This window comes from Engraulis encrasicolus, chromosome 1, assembly GCF_034702125.1.
Source record: "Engraulis encrasicolus isolate BLACKSEA-1 chromosome 1, IST_EnEncr_1.0, whole genome shotgun sequence".
Lineage (NCBI taxonomy): Eukaryota > Metazoa > Chordata > Actinopteri > Clupeiformes > Engraulidae > Engraulis > Engraulis encrasicolus.
The window spans coordinates 7268886-7294666 of record NC_085857.1 but is presented as its reverse complement, the minus strand read 5'-3'; the positions used below and the strand labels follow the sequence as shown (position 1 = coordinate 7294666).

The following is a 25781-nucleotide window of genomic DNA, read 5'->3' as shown; positions in this document are numbered from 1 at the left end:
GCTGGGAACCACTGTACTACACAATCTGCAGACAAGACATAGAAAGATGGGAAAGACTGACCAAGTTTATTTGCTATGGCTTGGAAACTTACACATTCCGACCATAGGCCTAAATTCTATCACAAGCTGTTTCATTCAGTTCCAGTGCTCATCTGACCTTGGTGTTTTCCAGGAATGCAACTGACGTTTTAGGTCTCAGAAGATGAGACACAAGTGGTCTGAAGGCCTTGAATCAAACCAGGGGTGCATTTCATTCTCGGAAGCGTAGTTCAAGTTCAACGTCAAGTTCAAGTTCAATTTGTTTTGTCCACAAGGGGAAATTAGATTTGCAGCAGGTATTTAAAACATTCAGGACAGACAACAAATAGGCTAATGAAACAACATAAAGACAGAGACCACAGGTCAACACAGCACAAGGACTTAAGACTGGGACCAATACACAGAATTAAAAATCAAAAATAAAAACAAATATGGAATAAGAGGATACATGGTAACAGGGAAGGCTATGGTAGCTACTTTGTTGGCTGAAACTTCATATATAAAGCAATGGCTCCTAAACACTAACTTTGCTGTGGATCATTACATTAAATTACATTACATTACAGTGCATTACATTGCACTTAACTGACGCTTTCATTTATTCAAATCGACTTACAGTTATTATTATTTTTAAGGGTATTGGTTACAGGCCCTGGAGCAATGTGGGGTTAGGTGCCTTACTCAAGGGCACTTCAGCCATGGATGGAGATGTAGGGAGAGGTCAGGGGGGATTCGAACCTACAACCCCCAGGTTGAAAGACCAACTCTGTAACCACTAGGCCACTGCTGCACCGCACATCTTGATCTCAGATGGAAGGGAGCCTGACTTCAAGTTGTATGTTGTCTTGCCTGGTTCTGTGGACACACACACACACACATGTACGCACACACCCACGCACGCAAGCACACGCGTGCACACACACACACACACACACACACACACACACACACACACACACACACACACACACACACACAACACGCACGCACGCACGCACGCACGCACGCACGCACGCACGCACGCACGCACGCACTCACGCACACGCACGCACACACACACACACACACATGCACACCATTATATTGCGACAAAATGTATTGCTTGTCATGAAAATGTCATTGTCATAGTGAGGTCTAGCCACTTTCATGAAACATCATGCAAAACATTGTGTTCATCGTGCACATTTCATTAACTTGCACATGAAGTACAATTAACTCCTTAAGGTTATTAACAATAAAAATAATCAAGGGACATCTTCCTTAAAAGCATGCTCCATGGGGGTACCACAAGGTTCCATCTTGGGACCTCTTTTGTTCAGCACATACACATACGAACATTGTTGCTGTTAGTATTTCCAGTTTGCAGCTTAAAGTGATACTATCCCATTTTTGGAAATAAGCTTATTTTACACCTCCCCTTGAGTTAAATAATAGGGTTTTACCGTTCTCCTATACTTTCAACCGTTCTCTGGGTATGGCAGTGCAAATTTTACCTCCAAGCTAGCAGTTAACATTGAGTCCTATGACACCAGTTGGCCGCCAGCTGGTCTCATAGGTCACAATGTTAACTGATAGCATGGAGGTATAATTTGCACTGCCATACCCAGAGAACGGTTGAAAGTATAGGAGAACGGCAAAACCCTATTATTTAACTCAAGGGGAGGTGTAAAATAAGCTTAATTAAACTAAAAAATGGGACAGTATCACTTTAAAATGAATAGAAACATAGATAAAAAAAATTAGCCAGTTTGAGCCACACAATGTGTTTGTTTCTCTTACCCTCATAACATTCTGGGATGGTCAGGTTTCCATCGACGCACTGCGTTGCCACCGGATACCCACATTTCTGCTGTTTGTTCAGGCAGTACACGGCCACATACTCTCCGTGAAGAAGTCTGTTTGGCTTGAAGTCCTCAATCCATATCTTTTTGGCATTGTAGAAGATGCGACCTCTTTTAATACCGACGCTGCATGGAGCTGTGGTCAGTGAAGAAGGGGAAGAAGCATGTCACAATATGGACCTCCCACTTTGAGGCAATTTTATGTACCCTCATTTCATATAATCTCTCTGTTCAAGATCATTCCATGTGTTTATTTACTATCTTTGTATTACTAACCACTGCAAATTGTTTCTTTTCTCAATTTTTAAAAAAAAATGTATTTCCAAAAACATCCAAAAGGTTATGCAACATCAGCAGACAACTAGCAAACAGCGATACCTTTTGGGGAAAATATTTGGAGTAGGCCTATGCTCATTCATTTTAGGGTAGCGTGAGCAATACAACAGCACATTGAAATTGGCAGGAGTTGCCCTTTAAGGTTTTCCTAATAGCCTATAAAAACAACATTTTGCTCTTGTCTACATGTTTCACTCGACGGTTACCTGAACTGGAGTAAACCACATGCATAATAGAACCATTTTTAACAACAAACGTATGCGGCCCTAAAAAAAGGCAAAGTGCAGTTACTATGCCAACATTGACAATGAGGAAAAGACCTTCAAAGCCTTGGTGTTGGGTTGGATATTGTGGTTACTGCAAATCTTGACATGTGTAGCAACATCTCTAAAACGGGACACGTTTGCCACAGGATAAAGGAGGTGTAACGAAGACCATTTTCAGTCCAAACACAATTTTGACAAAATATGTAGTTACTGCACTTTTGCCTCTGTACGGTAGTGTGGCAGATATTGGCCGCGTTTGTGATGAAGCAGTGCTGCTTTTGCAGTGCTGCTTTTGCAGTGCAGCGTGCATGCACACTTTGCCATTACAATGCATTCCGTGTGGCAGATATTGGCCGCGTTATTGATGGATGGCACATTGCTACTTTTGCTGTCCAGTGCCATTTCAATACATTCTGGTCATTTCAATGCATTCTGCTTAGAATTTTCAGACCAGAATGCATTGAAATGGCAAAATGCGCATGCTCGCTGCACTGCAAAAGCAGCAATGCGTCATCACTAACTCGGCCATTGTTTCCTGCAAACATTGATGGAGTGGCAATCGGGATCAGCAGGATGATTCCCGATTGGCTCGTATAAAAACACACCAGTCCTTTATTCCCGGGGATTGTTAGAAACTGTCTTTTGAAAACGCATTGGTTTTTGTCCTCACTTAAATGAGTTTTAGAATTCATTTGCATTTCAAAACTCCGGTTTAAAAAAATATTAATCCCATTTAGGGGAACGCATCTCTCTCAATAAAGGTTTTATTTTATTTCAGCATGTTACGTTTACATTGAACAACTAAACTGATACAAAAATATCTGCATTTAAAAATATCCACATACGTGTAATCAGCACTAGTGTCCCTGTACACATGCAGTTCTCACCTCTGCAAACTGGCTTGTGGGACCACTGGCCCGTCTTCTCACACTCCACCTCAGCTGCTCCGTCTAAGACGTAGTTGGCGTCACAGCCGTACTTCACCCTCTCCTTGTAACCATGCTCTCGCATCACTGCAAACGTGATGAACCCATTGGCTAACCCAGTGGGGGCGGGGCAAACCACAGCTGCAAAACAATGGAAAATAAACAACCAAACAAAAAGAACATGGATTACTACGTGAATGAAGACGCAGAGGACCACACACTAATATTAAGACTTTTTTATGCATCTGTGAGATGTTTTTAAGCCTTGTTGGGAGAGATAAAAGCACTTTATCCAAAACACTTAAGCGATACTGACGGTAAATCTGAGGCACCCCCTTGAAAATATATCAGGAATAGGGGCTTTTGGGAAACATTTACCTTTACATGTTGGAGGTTCAGACCAGTTCCCATTGGCTGTGCAGTGGGCTCTCTCATTGCCGAACATCGCCAAAGGAGGGTTGCACTCATATCGCCCCCCGAATCCGTAAGTGACGACGTTTCCAACTGGCTTTTTGTCATAAATGACTTTAGCATAATGAGGAATAGGGGCTAGACCACAGGTGACCGCTGGGAGAAAACAGAACACACTCTCATTAGTCAAACTAATGTTGAACGAAAGCCTGCCTTCTAAAATAACACAACGCTATAAAGTACACTTTGTTGTACTGTGCTGCTGTTTAAAATGACTAAAACATGTTTTGTGTCAGATTACCAATTTTATACATGCTTTAACCCATTTTAGCCTGATGATTCGTATATGTTGTTTAACCTTTGGTGCCTGGAGACACATATACGCTGCATTCAGGCTCTTGAGATTTTAGCTTTTTAATAAAAATGTGGGTATGTTACAGCTGAATGAACACATTCTAAGGCAAGATGACAGTCCTAGGGTTTAAATGCCTTATTTCATATTTTTATGTGCATCAGAGGCTGAGATATTTCGGTTTTTATAGGCTGAGGGCAACTTTCCCGACAATGGCTTAGGGCAGTGGTTCTTAATCTTTTTTCCTAAAGCACCCCCTTACCTGTGCCGAAGACAAGCCGCGCACCCCCAACACAAACTTTTACATGTGTATGCAATAAAAAAATTATAAATGAGTGATTAATTACAATGATTCTCGCTTGAGACATGAATCAATACCTGAATGACTTTAAATGGGGACCAAATTAATTAATACCAGTTTAATTTGGACTTAATTTGGCCAAACTATAATGTTTGCATGTATAATTTTGGTCACAACCTCTACAAAAACAAAATTCCGTGCACCCCCTGGAATCTCTGGCGCACCCCCAGGGGGTGCCCGCACCCCAGGTTAAGAACCACTGGCTTAGGCATTCAGCAGGCGCTTTGTTGCAGGTGCTTTAGGCATCAATGGGTTAAATAAAAAATTACGTTCACAAACTGGGGCAGGGTTACTCCATTTTCCGTCGTGCAAACAGGTGCTGGAGTTCGTCCCATTCATGATGTGCCTGCAGAACAGACAGGATCACAGACAGACAGATTTTAACTCATGTCCACTTTTGAAAAGACCCCCTACATCTGTAAAATTAACACAGTTACAGTAAATCGACCCATATCTACTTTGGCTAACTATACAGCAGCTTAACTATAAAACCACTAACATGTAAGTAAACCAACCACAAAAAGTAGATTTAAGATGCAGAATGTGCACAAGGCTGACCATGGCCGTAACTAGCATTGAGGACACAGAGGTCATGTCCTCTGTATTTTTCTTTTCAGTAATGTAAAATGTATCTATGATGACAATCGATGCATGATCAACAATGATAAATTCAGTCCGTATACACCACCTCCATTTATCCTTATGAGTGATTCATGAAAACAAACTTAAGAGTTTGACTGAAGTGTTTGAAGCACTCTAAATGTACAGTATGCAGTAGGCATGCAGTATTTGACCTCGTTATTTGAAAATGTCTTGTTACGGCCCTGATGCTGAGGACTGAGATCAACAGGTATTCTGTTCAACAGATATTAGTCTGTCACATCCCTCACATCCATTGCTCTGCCTTGCTCTATTCCTTTTGTTGCAATGGGGCAGCCGTGGCCTAGTGGTTATAGGGTTGGTCTTTCAATATAGAGGTTGTTGGTTCAAATCCCCGCTGACCTCTCCCTACAACTCCATCCATGGCTGAAGTGCCCTTGAGCAAGGCACCTAACCCCACAATTGCTCCAGGGACTGTAACCATTACCCTGAAAAATAATAGTTGTAAGTCGCTTGAATAAATGAAAGCGTCAGCTAAGTGTAATGTAATGTAATAAGACAGTGAAGCGCCGCCCATAAACACTAAGCATGTAACCAGAGGACGGAGATAGGAATACAGATACTGATCAGACTTGTACGAAATTCCGAATTGAAATTCACAGTAATTCATTGAAATTCACAGTAATATGAACTAGGGGTCGACCGATACAGGTTTTTTAATGGCCGATGCGATACCGTTTTTTTTTTTTCATCACCCTTGGCCGATACCCGATTTCCGATACCCGATATTTGGGGCCGATATGGGTTTTTAAAAAAAAAGGGTAAAAAATGACAAATATTCCAGGTCTCAAGTTAAAAATAAACATTCCTTTAACATGATCAAATTGAGGTAGAACTTGTAACATTTAAACACCCACTCTAACAATCAAGTAATGTCTAACAATCAAGTAATTAAAAAATAAAGTGTCTTTGTGCCTTTAAAAAAAAAAAAAAACGAATGACATAAAATAATAAATATTGCGTATCGGCCAAAACCACACGCGTATCGGCCGATACCGATACACTTAAAAAATGCAAATATCGTCCCGATACCGATAACGATATATATATCGGTCTGTCCTTAATATGAACACTAGGTGGTGGTGTATTATGGCATTACTTTGAATTCAATTCTGAATTTCATACAAGCCTGATACAAATACAGCACAAAAAAAAACCCAAATGATCTTATCATAGCCCCCCAGAAATAGACCAATATACATCAGCTAGTTTGGTTTCCATACCCCTCATCACAAGTGTAGTTCAGGACGCTTTTGTAAACGATGTCGGTAAACTCAATCTTCCCATGAGCCAGGTCATCAGGGGGAGGACAGCTTTTGGCTGTGGAGAGAATTGCAAACGAATGAATGACTAGTCAATGTGATGTTGGAAGACAAGACAGTGACAAGCATCTGCTACACTGGCGTAACAGAAGTACTTCAGGCCCCCATGCGAGCTACCAAAAATGGGCCCCCGAACGAAAAAAGAGGGCCTAATATCATGTGGAGGGGGCCCGTTTCTTCAAGTCAAGGACCCATGTGGGCCCCCCGCCTCGTATGGGTCCCCCCCCCCTCGTGGGGTCTGCGGGGGTATACTTTACGCCCCTGATCTGCTGATATATTTTTACAGAGTAATCACTGAGCTTGACATCAGGTCTTCCATCACTGTCTGCTATAGAAATACTTGCACAAATCCTCATCCTCAACCTCATATTCCAATCTAATCGTAACCTCATCATATCCAAGCACGAGTAGATGATACTTTACAAAAATTAGTAATTCATTTTCTTACGTATATATTTTAGTGAAAATCAAATTTGTCTTGAACTCACGTGTGCATTTCAGAGACATCCTGGTCCACTCTCCGGTGTTGGTGCAGACGATGACGCGGGAGCCCCCGGCGCGGGAGTACCCCTCCGCACAGGAGAGCACCGCCTCCTCCCCGGGCTCGTACACCCTCTGGAGAGCCTCCACCTCCACCTCCCCCAGCGCCAGGGGACGGCCACACACTACAACAAACACAAATGTAAAGGTGTGAGGAATAAATAGAGCTCTATTACAATAGCCTCCTCTAAGGTTACGAGAGGCTCGTACACCCTCTGGAGGGCCTCCACCTCCACCTCCCCCAGCGCCTGGGGACGCCCACACACTACGTACAAACACAAATGTAAAGGTGTGAGGAATAAATAGAGCTCTATTACAATAGCCTCCTCTAAGGTTACGAGAGGCTCGTACACCCTCTGGAGGGCCTCCACCTCCACCTCCCCCAGCGCCAGGGGACGGCCACACACTACAACAAACACAAATGTAAAGGTGTGAGGAATAAATAGAGCTCTATTGCAATAGCCTCCTCCCCGGGCTCGTACACCCTCTGGAGGGCCTCCACCTCCACCTCCCCCAGCGCCTGGGGACGCCCACACACTACGTACAAACACAAATGTAAAGGTGTGAGGAATAAATAGAGCTCTATTGCAATAGCCTCCTCTAAGGTTACGAGAGGCTCGTACACCCTCTGGAGAGCCTCCACCTCCACCTCCCCCAGCGCCTGGGGACGGCCACACACTACAACAAACAAACACAGTCGTATGTCATGGGAGAAAATAAAGGCACCCACCAGGGTTGCCAGATTGGATCGTTACCCGCCCAATTGGGCTACTTGGGATGGTCGTCCGCGGGTAAAAACGAGAAAAATTGACCATTTGACATTTTTTTCTGAAGTTTTGTGCTCATAGAAACCAATGCAATTTGTTGAAATTGGGCGGAATTTAACGCATTTAGGCGGATTTTGAGAACCTTTTGGCCGGGATTTGGTCAGACACATCTGGCAACACTGGCACCCACAGAATCAGGTGTGATGCAGTGCATGCACAGCTCCCACACTGAAACTAGGTAGAGGTCCAGGTGATTGCTCCTCTACCACACAAGAAATAAAAAGGTGAGGAAAAAAGGGGTGAGGAATTAAATACGAGAGCCCTCTCTAAGATCAAGAGAGGCTCGTACACCCTCTACAGGCCCTCCACCTCCACTTCAACCCAGGGCCTGAGGACGGCCACACACTACGTAAAAACAAACACACACAGCTCTGTCAGGACCATTACAGTCAAGAAACACAAGACAAGACATTCAAAATGCAACTTCTTAGTTGAATAGGTATGACTTAGATTTATAGTACAGTAATAGATAATAAGCAGCAGCTCTTTATGACCTTGGGCAGCGACCACCATGGCCTGGCCAGAACTAATGCTAGAATGCTCGATTCATGTGGGAAAATAAGGGCACAATTACGTACATTTTCAGTTATTCTCTTTATTTGCTCTTTATTTTTTCATTTTACAAAACAACCTTTCTTTAAAATGGATATTTTTATTCTTATTTTTACAGTTACATTAACTTATAGTGTGTATTGTGACAACATGAATATCATTTAATTACATTTCAATTGTATAAAATTGATACAATTACTATCACGATATAAACGATATGGGAGAAAGGTCAAAATATACACTAACGATAACGATAACGATATCGTCATATTGCCCAGCCCTTAGAATGCTCGATACATGTGGGAAAATAAAGGCATCCCATTCACACTGAAACTGGGTAGAGGTGCAGGTGATGGCGCCTGTACCACACAAAAATGGAGAGAAAAGTCCGCTACAACCAGGATTTCATGCTCCCAATTACTTTCAAATGTTTCCGTGACGTCACGGAAAAACAAAAAACATAATTGGGAGCATGAAATCCTGGTCTGGTTGTAGCGGACTTTTCTCTCCATTTTTATCTGGCTATTTATATTGGTCCTGTTCCCAGGTCAGACGCTTGGATGTGCGAGCTTTCACCTTCAGCCTGTACCACACAAGAAATAAAAAGGCGAGGACAAAAGGGGTGAGGAATTACGATAGCCTCCTCTAAGTTTACGAGAGGCTCATACACCCTCTGCAGGGCCCCCACCTCACCTAGTGTTTGGGCGACTGTCCAACTAAGTTTCAGCCGCCGGAGCAGCTGACAGAGGGAAGTTTATATGCTCGACGCGCTCAATGAAATGAGTTCCAATGTCCATATGTCCGTTTTGCGTCTTTTATTTAGCTTTCAGTATCAAAGGGTTAAAAGAACAGGTTCACAGTCCATACTCCAGGTGAGGTTAAAATCCATTAAGTGCGAATTATATGCAAAATAGCATGCGTGCAGTGGTCAGCAAAAGTTTGGCTTCCCCCATCACCTACTCCCTGACTACAAACACCCCGAGTGAACAGGTGAAATACTAATTGACAATCACCACGTGACCCCATTTGTAGCGCCACTAGACTGTCATCACTCAAACAAGTCAAAACATCAAATTCAGAAACCTAAACCGATATCTGTCCGTAACACCTAGGGATGACCACACACAAAAAAACAAATCGAGCAACCTGCGTTAGTTCTGCCCAAAGAAACTCAACAGAAGAACAATCTCTTGGGGAGGGAATGCATTGGCCACGGTGTAGTACAGGGGCGTTGCCTGAGGACACGAGTGGATGGAAAATGAACTCCCTTGCGCATGGTCATTGGTCAGTGGGTGCGATGGATACAATTTCTGTACTCCCTTGCGCATGGTCAGTGGGGGCGACACCATGATGGATAATTTGTGGCCAAATTAACGGCAGCTGTTGGTCAGCAGTAATTGCTGGGGGTAATTAAGGACAGCTGACAAACCTTCACGCTGTCCTATGACCTGTTCCACACTCCGACCGTCGCGGAAGTGTCATTGCACTGCTTCCCTGATGGCTCCAATACTGACCGTAGAAGAAGAATAAAATTTCCATACTCCCCTCGCTATCATTTCGTACTACGCTGTTATGACGTGAGTACGCCCTCTTGTCTCAAGCCTCTTTGGTTCTGGCAGGCCACGTAGTCAATGCGCCCTTTTACCTACTGGCTGACGCCGACCCAACCCATACAACTCTCCACTAATCAGCTGCGCTTTGGTTAATCAGCTGCAGCTCGCAATTGGATGCTGACATTTGACGCGCTTTATTTAAACTACCGAATTTGTTTTCCTGTCATCGCTTTTTGCTGCTTGTTTTGCACCACCTCCCCTGCTCCACCTGACTAATCATTGCCAAACAATGCCATGTTGTTGTTGCTTGCTCTGTTCTAGGGGGTATGTTGCCTTTCCAGTTATATGGAAGGCACACCACCTGAGGATGCTGCTGTTCCCTGTATTGACTTTCATGGAGCTAATGGAGAAGCCGGGGAACTTCCTCCGAACAGAGCCATACCCCCAAACACAAATGTATGCATTCAGAAATAAAGCTTCTGAAATATATCTGTTTCCCGTCTCATTTTTGACTAGAGTGGATCTGACAGAAATATAGTTATGGGAGAAATTAAGGACATCTGGCCCATCACTGAATAATAGTGTTCAATTTTTTATTTTTTTTTAAAGATACACTGTGCAGGAAATGGTCAAAAAAGGTACTGCAACTATGCTGCTCATTGAAACTGGGCTGCCTATTGCCAAATTTGATCTTTACATTAAAGTTTTCTAAGTAATAAACAAATATTTTTTAGTGAATGGGCAGCATGAATTCTGGAAATAAACAACAAAAAAACTCACACAGTGTGCCTTTAAGTTCACATCTTAATGTCCAGTCACTAATAGGTTCACACACGCGCGGACACGTACACACACTTTAACACAACACAACACACACACTTAATGTATAGACATGCATATGTAGTAAAACGAATGATTTTCTGCCTACTGATGCAGCTTCAAAGCAAAGTTAGTTTGAATTCTGCAGTATACATGTACAGTACACCAGCACAAAGCATGTCTGACAATTGACTTGATATGAAAACGTGCAGCGATTCTAGGGTCAGGTGGGGCCCCAAGCGAAAATGCAAAAGAATTAATATTTGAACCAAAATCTCCACTACTGTAGGACAGTGTATGTGTTGTTATTCACTATCTAGGGGTTTGGGGGTCCCAAGCGGCTGCCTGCCTTGCCTGGTGGCAAGATGCGCCTCTGCGTGCGGCCATAGTCTTACAAAATTACTAATAAGAGATCACAACCCAAAACTACTGAATGTAATAATATAGAATCTAAATCAACCTAATATTTAGTAGAGTACTTTTTTATGCAAAACACAACACAGACCACAGTCACTTCTCAGAGTAGGGACAGGGCATGTATGAATGAACAACATCAGATCTGCATTAAATATATAGATTTTAATACACTGATATTAGACAGCAGACTTTTAGCCTGTAATGATAATGTAAAGATTTTTTTGTGCCTTTATTTGCGATAGGACAGATGAGAGAGACAGGAAGCAAGGGAGAAAGAGTAACCGCAGAAATACACCAGCGGCGATCTGAGCGAGTCGAGCGACGGAAGTAATTCACTTTGTATTGAGTCGAGAGACAAAAGCGATTCTGGAGACTAGAGCGATTTGCGCGACGAGCGCGACAATTTGAAGTTGAAATCTTTTCAACTTTCTATGACGCGGTTCGGCGACAAGCCGCGACAGCCAATGACTGTATAGAGGTCAGTGACCACAGCCAATGGGAATGCTTGAATGCTTTGCCTTCTGCCTGTACGGACATACTCTAGTCTCCTCAATCTCTCGTATCGCTTGCTGCTACACTCTGTCGCTTGAGTCGCGTCGCCGCTGGTGTATCTCTGCGGTAACACTTTACAATAACTATCCAAAACAAGCTTTATAAACACTTTATAAATAATGAACTAATTATCAACTAAATGTTTACAAATGTTTATAAATGGGCAAGAAATGCTATGTTAACACAACAGACACAGCACAGTCTTATTGGTCCTGGAAGTTTATCCTCTAAAGACCAGAAGGCATGAAACCACATAAAACTTGAAGTTGATTCCCACTCCTCTGTGCTGTCGTAGTTTGGTTCTTACTCATTTACAAACATTTGTAAATGCTTTGTTAAATGTTAATTATAATTAAATGTTACCAAAGTGTTTATTAAGCTTTTTTGGGTAGTTATTGTAAAGTGTTATCGGAGAAAGAGTTTGGGAATGGACCCAGGCTGGAATGGAACCCCGGCAGCAAAGTAGTGCCCTACAGTGTGAGCCACAACAGGACCATGATAACAAATTTTGCTGGATTTGCTGGATTTATTGCTGAAGATGTTTACAATAAAACAACAGGTAACACTTTGTTTTAGGAATACATCTATAAGCACTAATACATACAATGTTAATGCCTGCATAAGTAACTTGTAAGGCATGTACTAAGCAAACGCTAAGGCCTATAGGTCCTTACTAAGGTTAAATAGGTAATAAATCCAAGACATTTGCTAATACATGCTTAACAAATGTTTGATTTTGCTTTGTACATGCCTTACAAGTTACTTATACAGGAACATTGTATGTATTAGTGCTAATAGATGTATCCCTAAAATAAAGTGTTACCAAACAGTTACGTTTTAAACCAAAAGCGATAGGACAAAAATTAAGTACAAGCCAGAAAATAAGAGGAGTCAGAAGTCTTTGCAAGAGATAAAGAGACAAGAACAACAACCAAGCATGTCAACAGACATTACTGTGATCAGAAAAGTTACTGTCCTTGTTACAAATATATTGCCAATGAACTGCTTTGATTTATTGATTATTGTCACAGGCTTACGTTAGACTTAAGATTTGTAGACTGTCAGGATAGAGTGTAAGCATGGCTAAAATGGTAACCTAATCCTAGAGGTGGTAAACCTCACCCAGTATGAACGTTAGGTGAACTATTTCTAGGATTCTGTTACCATTTTAGCCATGCTTACACATCTTTATCCTGAAAGTCTACAAATCTTAACTTCATGTTAATCGATAGATTTGATGCAGATTTAACGTTCATACTGGGTGAGGTTTACCACTTCTAGGATTAGGTTACCATTTTAGCCATGCTTACACACTATCCTGACAGTCTACAAATCTAAAGTCTAACGTAAGCCTGTGACAATAATCAATAAATCAAACCTACAGCTCATCTGACCTCGTGATGTGGTAGTAATTGCCTTACCTTTTTTGGATGAAACAGTAAGGTGAAGAGATACTTCAAAAAGCATCAGTAAAATGATTTTAAAACCCATAATGAATTATGTAAAAAGAGGAGGGGAGAAGAGTAGAAACTGTCTGGCTGAACAGCGCTGCTTTGCTTTAGCTCCTATTTGCAGTCCACCCGGAGCCCAGATAAGGCACCAGGGCCGGCCCAAGCCTTTATGGGGCCCTAAGCAACATTTCATCTGAGGCCCCCCATACTCGATATATAGTGGCTCCTGTTTCATTCATCGTAGTAAATGGCACATGAGTAAAAAATATGGCTAGGGAAACTAGAGGACAATTCATTTCTTCCTGGGACTTCGCTGCTCACAGGGGGCCCTGGTGGCTTGGGGGCCCTAAGCCACTGCATAGTTCGCTTATGCCTCGGGCCGGCCCTGTAAGGCACAATGACGCCGCATGACCAACTCAGTTCCCCTCACTGTCTGTTTAGCAATAGGCCCCTTTTCCGATAAACCCCCAAAAAAGCAGACTCAACACATGCTGACGAGAAGACGGTTCAGACAGTTTCAACACCCTAAAAGGACTATTTTGGTCTCAAGTAATGACTTGCACAATAGTTTTAACTGATCATTGGCTTGGTAACGTCATTTCAGTCATGTAATGACTACATGAAGAGTTCAGATGCAAAACCCCCTAACTTCATTTCTGAAGACCTGCACTTCTATATTTTTAGAGAACCCAGTTGTTGGTATGGTTCACATTCATGTACTTAATAATACATATAAATAGTTATATTACATAAATAAAAAAATTAAAAAAAATGCAATTTTGATAGCTTTGTATTAAATAAAAATGAATTAAGATTATTTTCTGAATAGGCACTTAAAGGGTTTTGCATCTGAACTCTTCACATGTAATACATGTAATGAGATATAAAACTTGATTTAAAAAAAGAACATAACCGGTTTAATTTAAAGGACCAGTTCAGTCAATTTCAATATGCTGTTGTATTGCTCAAGCTACCCTCGACTTGTCAGTACCCAGATGTTTTTGGGAATAAATAAAAATGTTTTTTTGAAATGTAAACAAAGCGCTGCCCCCATTACAATGTCCAAGATCTCGGAAAAAGCTGAAGAAAGGGGGAAAAAAAACTCAGGTACTGACAAGTCCAGGGTAGTGCGAGCATTACAGCTGCATGTTGAAATTGACTGAACTGGTCCTTTAATTTTGTTTCCCATTGTGTTTTGCATTAGCATACAGTTTTCCAAATTCAGTTTTTGTGTCATTGTAGGCCTATCGGTATTATATTCACATTATATTCACACTGTATAGTACATGTGAAGTGTTATTTGGACAGAAACAAAGCCACCCTGAATACTGCAGTCAGTGGAAGCTAGTCACGGTAATGCTGATCGGTGTGATCAGTTTGGGGGCTTCTTTTCCTAATGTCCCAGAGACTAAAGGTCGTGGAGAAGGCAAATAGACTCTGGGTTGAAGAGTAACTATTACTGTTGTCATGGCCGGCTAAGCTGTATGGGCATATGTGTTTCCTTTCTGCTTCTTTCAGACGTTTTGCAAAGTACATGAACACCACAGACCATAATACCAATGTTTTTGAGTTAAAAGTGGTTTTATAGTCATTTTCAATGCTTCAAAGCACAGGGAAATCAACCCACTGGTGGCATTGTTTAGCTGTTAACGTTAACTTCTCACAACAGTGAAAGCCTGATGACACTATTACTACCACACTAACACTCAGGGACGCTTCTAATCGATTTGGTGCCCTAGGCAAACAGCAAACAGCTCCTTTCATTTCTGTGCATTTACAGTACAAATTGGCATCTGTAAACACAACGTACATCTGATCAAGCACCGCTGACATAATACCTACAGTACTTATATTCTGAATGCTTATGAATAATCATTGTTAATGTTAAGTTCAATGTTTTATTTCACTTGACGGTGTAATTCTGTGGGACTTTTGAGCATTACTGATGCCCAGTGCCCCCAAGACGTTTTGCCACCCTTGTCGACTGCCTTGACACCATATGCCCAGTGGCAGCCCTGATTACACCATTACTGCACTGCAAAACAGTTCTATAGCTGCAGTTTTTCCTGTGTAGGCCAGGGCTGGGCAAACTAAGGCCCGGGGGCCACATGCGGCCCGCTGAGCCATTTCCTCTGGCCCACAGAGCCTTTTAAATCCAAAGTACCCTACTCACACCTAACATTCTCAAAAAAAAGCAAAGGGTGTTACAGGTGTGAAATGAATCAAGGTCACAGGAGTGAAATAGCCAACAAGTTATGTCAGTGTACACTGCAGTATTTCTTATTATCGGCACAGGCATGTTGTCTGCGACATCTGGCCCTACGATCCATATACTACGCCCAATGTGGCCCTCAGGCCAAAATAATTGCCCACCTCTGGTGTAGGCCTAAGTTTTTGTCAACTTCTATAAATATGAGTGACGCCACGTCAACTGCATCTCATCGAGCTCAACAGTCCAGATTATGGAGATGTGATCTACAAACTTCTATCACTAATCTCGAGGCACTTGACACCAGAGATGTGAACTTGTGACTTGGACTTGGACGTCACAAATTACTTGACTTGTGACTTGACTTGGCAATATTAGGAATGTGACTTGACTTGACTTGTACGCTATTTCTACCATATAGACTCGAGAAGCAAAAGACACAGTTATTGACATTTATTTGACAATGATTGTTTGACATGAGTTCTGCGATGTATGAATGTCCTTGGCGCAGGATCCCGTCTTATCGTCAAGTTCCGTGACCGGAGCGCATATCCTCCCATTGGAGATTGCAAAGTCCACATACATATTCCATTTTCTGCATTTTGATGTTAAACTTCGACTTTTTTCGCACACCTCAGCTGGCAGGTGCATCGGAGATGGCCCATGGGTCACTCAGCAACAACTTAAAGAAACTCCCGCACACTGACCATTTCACTGTTCTTTCTTTAATAACGACGTTTTGGTACTAGACCTTCATCAGGCAATCTCCTAGATTCAGAATCCCGAGATTGCCTGATGAAGGTCTAATACACCCTTAAAAGAGATTGGTTAAAAACACGACTAATCTTGTTGGTTGAGGCAATATTGGTCAAATTAACTGTGACATTGGTTACTATTAAACAAACAAATTGGTTATCTAACAACTAATATCATTGGTTAAGAACAATTGGTGATTTTTAACAAAGATATTGGTTAACTTTAATAACAGATTGGTTGAAAAATGACTAATATTATTGGTTAAGCAAATGTTAACTAAGAGATTGGTAACTGACGCAGGTCTGACGCTCAACGTCAAGTACGTAACTCTGCTTCTCAATTTTCTGACAAAGCCGCCATCTTGGTGCTGCAGGAAAGCCGTTTGAGATATTGGTGAAATTCAAATACTTTGTGAGGTAAGTTCGTTTATTTTCAATGTTTCGTTAATAATTTCAAGACAATGCCAAATATACAGTGAATAACGAAACCGTTTCTTGTTCAGGATGGTAATTTGCAATGAATTTGTCTTCAGACCATACCTCCGCTAACGGGCCACTAACTACCGGTATGCTAACTTAGCCCCTAGGTGTTTTCACAACTTTGTTGGAAAGTTTGTGTTTTGTTAGAAACAAACTCTACGAAATTTACATTATAGATTTGCTCCGAAAGAGCTATAAAACTTGTCCAGAGTTAAGACCTAGCTAAATGTCCGCTAGCAACATAGCTATCAGTGGTTTCTGGAGGAGGCCCGAAGGGAGTGCTTCCCCGCCGGCCAGAGATTGTTTGCGCCGGCCTCTTCACCTGAAAGAGCTAGCGCTGCATGATGAGGTGGTTCGCTAGCAACAATTAGCTATAGTCTAACGGTTAAATCATGTTGCCTTTGTTGAGGGATGTTTGAAATAGCCCGATGTATTCATAACTGAATATTGGTTTCTTGTTAGAAACGAACACATTTTGATATATCGCTAATGTTGTTCTGAAGTTACAACATGCCAAGTTAGTGTTGTAAGCCTGTTGGCGCCAAAGTTAAGAGCTAGCTAAATGTCCGCTAGCAACATTAGAGCTAGCCAAACTGAATAATGAATCTCTTGTCCGCTAGCAACATTAGCTAGCTAAAGTCTTTTTTTTGTTAGAAACGAACTCCCTTTGAGTATAATTATGCTCTGAAGATATCCAGTTAATGTACTTGAGTCAAAGTAAAACACAAATACCAGAGAGAAGAGCTAGCTAGAAGTTCGTTAGCAACATCAGCTTATCTTTTAGCTGACTCAGAAGCTTGAAGTAGCCACAACTTATGCCTGATTTTTATTGTTAGAAACGAACTCATTTTGACTATACACTTGCTCTGAAGTATGTTTTAACACATGTGCCTTTCCCTGTTCGTTGTGTAAAGGAAGTGAGTGAGTAGACTGATTCTGAACTTGTTATTGTGCATACAGTGTGCTGTTTTGTCCCATTCGGTTACTGCCAACTCTGTGGGCAGTTCTCTCTGTTCAGGGAGAAACCACTGTCAGCCATCAGATCGTGTTCTTTTCAATAAATAGGCATTACCTATTTGACAGATTTCTCCTGAAATAATGAGCCCAGAAACACCCAGATGTGTAGGGTGCTTAATTTTGGCTTGATCAAAGATGCTTAATTTGTATGGTTACTGCAATAAATATTTAGATTTCTTTGCCCATCCTTTTTGGATCTACTAGTAGGCCTAGTGATTTTAGAGGTCTTAACAAGTGGGCTATGCATCAGATTTCATTTCAAGTGATGGGTAGGCCTAAAATATCCAGAAAGATATATAATCTGTTCTTTTTGCCCTCTATCTTAGCACACTGAATTCTTTGAGCCATCTGGTGTCAATCCGTGTGGGAAAATGATCAATGAAAACAATTTAAGGAATGCATCTTATAGATGTTTCATATTGTAGGTCTATTCAGCCTATTTTGTCATGGTGGTGTTATCATTTTTCAAACTTTATTTTTGTGTAATAATTAGGCATATTGATACATAATCATGTTCATGTTTTGTGCTGTCTTGCTTTGCAGATGACAGAATATTGCTGAAGGATCCTACATGGAAGCTGGCTGATTACACGGAGTGATTCCTCTGGTGTGGTGTACCTCAGAGAAATAAACACTGTTGCAAGAGGTGAGTTTAAGTTTATAAAGTCACACAAAACCTATCCATGTGTTTTTTAAACAGTCAAAGTTCTAACTTGCTCTGTATTTCATGCTGTCAATATGAGATGCATACTAATGTTGTGTGTTATTATTGCAGCTGAGAAGATGGCCAAGATATCCTTATTGCTGGATGGTAGCTCTGGTCGTTAGTGGACCATATCTGCAAATGCTTCTGAACATTGACAGAATTTCTAAAGGTTAGCAACCATTCACAAATTTACACCACATGTATGTGTGTTTCAAATGTCTCAACAGTTTGAAGCACACACTGTTAATCAGAGATGCGTCCTGTTCATGCCGTGTGTTATTTTGAGAGGATAGTTAAGGAATAATGGCAGCTGCCTGGTTACAGTACATTGATCCCCTTTGTAGCACCATGTCTAAAAATGCTGAGAAAAATCAGTTTGCAAATGTAAGCATTTTTTTATAACTCTGCACCAAATGTGTGTTTCAAATGTCTACTATCTAACAGTCTGAATAACACACTCATACATGACATGACCAATATGTTATGTGCTCGGAGCGGCAGTTTACAAACACACCCTTAGTGCCTTCTGCTGTTAGGCCAATGACACTGAGCCCACCGTTTCATTGATTGGAGTATTTGGGTTACATTTTGTCAATTTGTGGTATTTTCCAGGATCGTTGAGGACTCCTCCTCTATGTGTGACATCTTAGATTAGATTTAGATTTAATTTCAAGTGATGAGTAAAATATCCAGAAAGATAGATAATCTGCTCTTTTTGCCCTCCAGTTTAGCACACTGAATTCTTTGAGCCATCTGTTGTCAATCCGTCTGGGAAAATGATCAATGATATAAAACAAACAAACAAACTAAAACATTTTGCATGTATACAGACATGTATCTTTTAGATGTTTCATACTCTAGGCCTATTCATCATCATATTGTGTCGTGATGGTGACGGTGTTATCATTTTTCATTATTTTCTTGTAATAATTAGGCCTATAAATGCATAATCATGTTCATGTTTTGTGCTGTCCTGCTTTGCAGATGACTGAGAATATTACTGAAGGATCCTACATGGAAGCTGTCTGATTACACTGAGTGATTCCTCTGGTGTGGTGTACCTCAGAGAAAATAAACACTGTTGCAAGAGGTGAGTTTAAGTTCATGAACTCACACAAAATCAATCCATGTATTTTATAAAAGTCAAAGTGCTAAACATGCTATGTATTTCATGCTGTCAATATGAGATGCAAATTAATGTTGTGTGTTGTGTGTTAATGTTGTGTGCAGCTGAGAAGATATCCTTATTGCTGGATGGTTGCTCTCTGGTCGTACTTGAGCCCCCTGGACCATGTCTGGAAATGCTTCTGAACATTGACAGAATTTCTAAAGGTTAGAAACCATTCACAAATGTACACCACATGTATGTGTGTTTCAAATGTCTTAACAGTTTGAACCACACACTGTTAATCAGAGATGCATCCTGTTCATCTTGTGTGTTATTTTGAGAGGATAGGTCACCAGCGACCCTATTCACTTGCTGAAAATGCTTAAATACATCATAACAACATTGCTATGACATTACATAGAGCCATAACGCTGCACTACAGGGTTAAGGATGGCAGCTGCCTGGTTACAGTACATTGATCCCCTTTGTAGCACCATGTCTAAAAATACTGAAAAAAAAAGTTTCTAAATGTACCAGTAAGCAAATTTTAATAAATCTGCACCAAATGTGTGTTTCAAATGTCTACTATCTAACAGTCTGAATAACACACTCGTACACAGTGGTGGACAAAGTAAAAGTACTTTGGTGGTGTAATTACAACAGTAGCACATGATATTACATAGCTGTTACACCGTTTGCTCCAGTATACTTACCTATTGAGATAGACTGTGTTATTACTGAAAAACAATAAAAACCTAACAAGAACCCACCACAAACTCAATCCAACCTGTGCAGAATCAGCTCATCGTAAGACAAGTACATTGGTCTTCTTTTTACTCAGATAAGTTACCTGTGTTGGGAAGAAACTGTTTAAAAAAAAAAAAAACTTTTACTTTGTCCACCACTGCTCATACATGACATTACCAATTGTTGTGTGCTCAGAGCGGCAGTTTACAAACGCACCCTTGGTGCCTTCTGCTGTTAGGCCTATGACGCTGAGCCCACCGTTTCATTGATCGGAGTATTTGGGTTACATTTTCTCAATTTGTTGTATTTTTCAGGATCGCTGAGGACTCCCCCTCCATGCGTGACCTCTTTGAGAAATTTCCACGCTTTCTGGAGATGCCAAGTTTGGTACGTCTGCCAGACATTTTTTTTAACCTTTATTTAGAAAGAACAAGTCACGATATAGTTGTGTGCATTGTTGATTTTGGCTATACTTGGTGTTAATTAAGCTTCCTGATACTGCATGATTTATACCGTTCACTCAGTAGAGTAAAGCTTTCTATATAACCTGTTAAAACAGGGCGTTATACATTTTGTGGTTACCAGAATGGCAATTACTGAGTCGCAGTGCATTACTAAAGGCCCTATGTTATGTCATAGTAGTTTCAATGACTATTACAGCATGTTTCAGATGGTATGGCGTGCATTATGGGGCTAAGCACCATTGATGTATCTCTCTCTCTCTCTCTCTCTCTCAAATCTTAAAAATTCTTTCAGACTGGAACCAACTTTGCATCCCTCGGCACTAACACTGAGAAGGTTTCAAGGACCCCACTACTAGGAGGCGAGAGTTTGACACGGCAGTGTCATCACTGCCATGGATGACAACGTAACCATTCCTGTTGCTGATTGCCTGACTTGCGCAGTGACAAGCTTTTCATGCTCTACCGGGTGTGTAACTTGGCATATCCACCACAGTTTAACTCTGTTTCTGCCTCTTTTGAATATGTGTACGATATAACCATCTCAACCAACAAGTGGGCCAAGGTACTGGAACATTTCTCACTTCAAGTTGCTCTGTAGTCACTGGACATTTTTTTAAACATCTACGCAGACACCACCACTCCACATCATGTGTATTTTAATTAGGCCTACTTCTGATTCCACTGACATGCAGGCTACATCCTATGCAAATTCAGGTAATTTACCTGGTACTGGAGAAACCTGGTACCTGGTACTGGAGAAACACCATTCTAAGTGATACTTGCCTCCTTGTTTTGCAAAAATGTACTGTTCTTTGAATATAACAAAGTAAGATCATGTTGACTCTGAGGTTTTCTCCGGTTGTCAAGCACAACCTTAACATTTTGTAAGTAAGTAATAGTCACAGGATATGCATGCATTTGTAATTTGAATTTTCGTTGAAAACGGCTCACCAAGCATAAAATGTTACCTCTGCTTTTGATTTTTCTTTTTTTTTAAATGTCCCTTAATACCAGCCTGTCTTTTTGTTGTGTCCACACAACTTTACCATCAGCAGTGTTGGGAAGGAACAGATTGCTGTAAGTTACTGTATCCCCATCCTTTCAGATCAGTGCTTTAAAGCCTTTTGAAATTAAATTGTTAATAAACTTTGTGAAAACAAACTCAAATCTTGGTTATTGGTTATGATTGATGTAGCTTTGAAACTGTTAATTTGGAGTGAAGTAATTGCAGTGTCCATCTAACCAAGCAAATCGGTTAAAATTTTAACCAATATCTGTGTCGGACACATATTAATCGAACAAATTGGTCAAAACAACCATTGGGGGATTGGTACATTTTTGACTTATAAAGATTGGTTAAACATGACCAATCTATTGGTCAAAACAACCGATTTGGAATTGGTTAGTTTTTTAACCGATCTAGATTGGTTGAAATTTTAACTAAAGTCTAATCGGTTATTTTGACTAATATTTTTCTCGGACACATATTAATCGAACAGATCGGTTAAAAACTACTAATTTTTTGTTTATTTTAACCAATCTTTTTTAAGAGTGTAGCTAAACGTCGTTATTAAAGGAAGAACAGCGAAATGGTCAGTGTGCGGGAGTTTCTTTAAGTTGTTGCATTTTTATGTGAAATATTACCTGCAAAATGAAAATGAAATGATTTGCCCTTTACCAGCACCAATAGGCCTAGTATTTTTTTTGTTGGTTAACAATACAACAAGCAAAGAGGGACACGCATAGCGTGCAGAAGAACAAAAGTAGTTGTCAAGATTGTGGATCAAGGATCAGTCTCCAGTCACCTGAAGATCCACAGATAAACTATACACACATCATACACTTAGCTGTTTAGCTCTGACTTAAACTTTATGTTATGCATTACTATGCCCCAACACTATTACTACTAAGTAAGAATGTTATTCTAGGACGATGTAAATATATGCACATTACAATTTACTTTGCTTATTATTCATTGCTATTCAACAGGCCTGTAAAGGTACACCGTATTGTATTTGTACCGAAGCGAACTGACCTTTACCAAACCGAACAGTGCTGTACCGAAAGGTAGATTGAAAGGCAGCTCTTTTCATGTTTTTACATTATGCTGCCACTACATGCAGTGGCTCACGCAGAATATTGAGAGAGAATGCAAGACAAAAGGTGTAGAGGCTTGGTCTCTGTGAGACCTTGAGAAAAGTACTGTTTCTTACACTGTTGAAATCTCCGACCCAAAGTAGCAGTTTGAATGGGTTTTCCTTTTATATATACTGTACCGAAAATGTACCGAACCGTGACCTCAAAAAACGAAGTACGTACCGAACCGTGATTTTTATATACCGTTACACCCCTACTATTCAACAATGCTACTACTATGACAGAATTACTACACTGGGACATTGTAAATGCACAACACAAAAAACTCCATTTGTTAATATGTTCCATATATAGGTGTTCTGATGTCCAGTCTTGCACTTTAATGTCTATGTCTATACTGTCGATGTATATACCTAAAGTATGTCTGTGCGGTAAAGTAAGAAGCGTCATTTCAATTTTTTTGTATGACCAGTGCATGTAACGAATTTGACGATAAAGCATAGGCCTACTTGACTTGACTATTCTGATCTGTCTTCTCCTTTTTTCTTCTGTTCCTTCATGAACTGCAGAGATGAAAGGAGAGATATCTGATCATTACTGCAGTTGACTTCATCAGAGCCGTCCATGCAGTCTTTGTCGCCGTCACATCTCCATCCTCCAGGGATGCACTGGCCATTGCTGCAAGTGAACTCCAGTGCTGAGCAGGGTGCCTTGGTGCCAGGGCAGTTCTGCGGCCACTCGTCTGACCCGTCCAGGCAGTCAGCGTCGAAGTCGCACACCCACAGCCCTGGCACACAGCTGGTGTCGTTGCACTGGAAGGTGCCGGGGCTGCAGGTGGGCGCTGGACAGGAAGCCTCATCACTGCCATCGTCACAGTCGGCTTTCCGGTCGCACACGAAGGACAGCGGCACACACTCGCCACTGCCACAGGTGAAACCGGCACACGTCTTTGAGGCTGTAGGGAAGAAAGAGTCATCTAATGTTAATGAACCAAGCGCCTTGTCATGTTCAATGTGCTGCATAAATACAATAAATATAGTAGCCTACTGTGAGAAAATTTCCCTCCCCCTTCTCACTGGCTGAGTTAGTCTATTTTAAAAATTCACGGTTAATATGTGAAAATTTTGAGTTGTCTGAAATGTCTGGACTTTGACAAGCGAAAGCACACACGCACACACTCGCACATGCACACACTCGCACACTTGCGCTCGCAGTGGAACACTCTTCTCTCCGAACTTTGACCTGTGTGAAGCTGGCCCCCCCTCCGAACCAAAATGCTGAAATAACACTGCAGATTGTTTATGCTTCGTTTGTGCCGGATTATGCCGTAAAAAAATGTGTTTGTGCTATTAAGGATTTTGAGTAACTTAAATATGAAAATACTAATAATACTAATGCATTTTCAATGGGCAGCCCCCCCTCCACGTCCAAATTTTTCCAAAGTAGTCTCAATCGAAGGGAAATTGTTTGTGCTCATTTGTGCTGTGAAAATTAACGCTTCACTCAGTTGTTTTGTAAAGTTACAGATGTTTTATTTTATTTATTAAAACAGCTGTAACTTTACAAAACAAATGATTGAAGCGTTAATTTTGACAGCACAAATGAGCACAAACAAATCCCCTTCGATTGATTGGTGTTGGGGAAGAATAAACAAAAGACAAGGACCTGTAGACTAGCGTTGCGCGCTCAACAAAGGTTCTTCAGGGAACCGCTCAATTTTGTAGTTTGTAGTTTGTAATTTTGTGTAGACTATTATGATCTGCCTTCTTCTGTTCTATAGCATCATATCACATTGTAGAGATGAGAAGATGAGAAATATGATACTTACTGCAGTTGACCTCATCAGAGCCGTCATCGCAGTCGTTCCCGCCGTCGCACCTCCAACCACCATGGATGCACTCTCCACTGCCACAGTGGAACTCCCGTGCTGAGCAGGGTGCCTTGGTGGGCAGCTGGGTCCCCCTGCCAGGGCAGTTCTGCGGCCACTCGTCTGACCCGTCCAGGCAGTCAGCGTCTCCGTCGCACGCCCACAGCCCTGGCACACACCTGGTGTCGTTGCACTGGAAGCCGCCGGGGCGGCAGGTGGGCGCTGGACAGGAAGCCTCATCACTACCATCCGCACAGTCGTCTTCCCGGTCGCACACGAAGGTCTGCGCCACACACTGGCCACTGCGACAGGCGAACTCGCCATCGGAGCACGTCCTTGGAGCTGTGGGGTAGAGACAGTCACTAAATGAACTAAGAACAACACAGAGACACATGCTGCACAGAAATAAACGTTGGTGTTACAGCACCAGCTCATACTACTGCATGCGTTTCTTTTGTAAAGCACTCAAGTCTGTCCCTGTCATGTCCAATGTGCTACACAAATAAAGCTAGGCATTCAACCCTTGCCATTCAACACTATTTTAACAGTATACAATACATATTATACATATAATATACACACACAAGTGACTTGTGGCAAAAAGGATGCCACCAACTTACCACATCCCTCCTCGTCAGCACCGCTCTCACAGTCACTCTTCCCATCGCAACGCCAAGCAGACGGCACACACTGATTCAGGCGCCCACCACAATGGAACTCAGTTGGGGAGCATGTCTTGTTCTCTGTGTGTTGTAAGAAAATAGGTCATGAGGTTCAAAAGAGCATAAAGTGTCACAACATTTTCCTTAAATAAAAAAAAAAGTTGTGTCACAGAATTCTGTTAATTGAAAATGTACACTAATATTTTGATGCACTAATATTGTGAAGTTACGTAGTTATGATACTTACGGCAGGCGGCTGGCAGCTCATCCGTTCCATCAGCACAGTCGAGTGAGCCGTCGCATACCCAGCGGGATGTAATGCATCTGCCGTTCCCACACTGGAACTGGGTAGAGGAGCAGGTGATGGCCCCTGTGCCACACAAGAAGGAAAAAGGAGAAAAACATGGTTGAGGAATGAAGAAAGCGTCTTCTAAGGAGCTGTTT

At 41.5% G+C, this 25781-nt stretch overlaps 3 protein-coding genes and 1 long non-coding RNA gene across 4 annotated transcripts in view; 1 reads left to right on the top strand and 3 right to left on the bottom strand.

Annotated features, from left to right (window-relative positions):
- Nucleotides 1-268: 268 nt before the first annotated feature.
- On the bottom strand, nt 269-12950 carry LOC134445687 (beta-2-glycoprotein 1-like). Its single transcript, XM_063194724.1, has 12 exons — nt 12939-12950; nt 8012-8083; nt 7665-7715; nt 7472-7574; nt 7291-7319; nt 7003-7150; nt 6416-6512; nt 4802-4878; nt 3787-3975; nt 3370-3549; nt 1819-2016; nt 269-894 (listed from the first exon to the last, which is right to left on the bottom strand). The coding sequence occupies exons 1-12, from the start codon at nt 12948-12950 to the stop codon at nt 815-817; spliced, it is 1236 nt and encodes a 411-aa protein (XP_063050794.1). The 3' UTR covers nt 269-814.
- On the bottom strand, nt 7516-23830 carry LOC134445677 (low-density lipoprotein receptor-like). Its single transcript, XM_063194716.1, has 2 exons — nt 23318-23830; nt 7516-7591 (listed from the first exon to the last, which is right to left on the bottom strand). Exon 1 carries the CDS (start codon nt 23828-23830, stop codon nt 23327-23329), a length of 504 nt encoding a protein of 167 aa, XP_063050786.1. The 3' UTR covers nt 7516-7591; nt 23318-23326.
- Nucleotides 18513-21439, top strand: LOC134445411 (uncharacterized). Its single transcript, XR_010034253.1, has 5 exons — nt 18513-18561; nt 19377-19482; nt 19623-19724; nt 20562-20634; nt 21004-21439. It is a non-coding gene; the product is annotated as an uncharacterized LOC134445411 (long non-coding RNA).
- Nucleotides 23831-24595: 765 nt separating the features above from the next.
- LOC134445663 (low-density lipoprotein receptor-like) overlaps nt 24596-25781 on the bottom strand; it is a 4349-nt gene continuing 3163 nt past the window's right edge. The window contains exons 2-4 of the mRNA XM_063194706.1: nt 25585-25775; nt 25296-25418; nt 24596-25017 (exon numbers count right to left, since the gene is read on the bottom strand). Of these exons, the coding sequence (XP_063050776.1) occupies nt 24596-25017; nt 25296-25418; nt 25585-25775 (736 nt within the window). The remainder of the gene's footprint in view (nt 25018-25295; nt 25419-25584; nt 25776-25781) is intronic.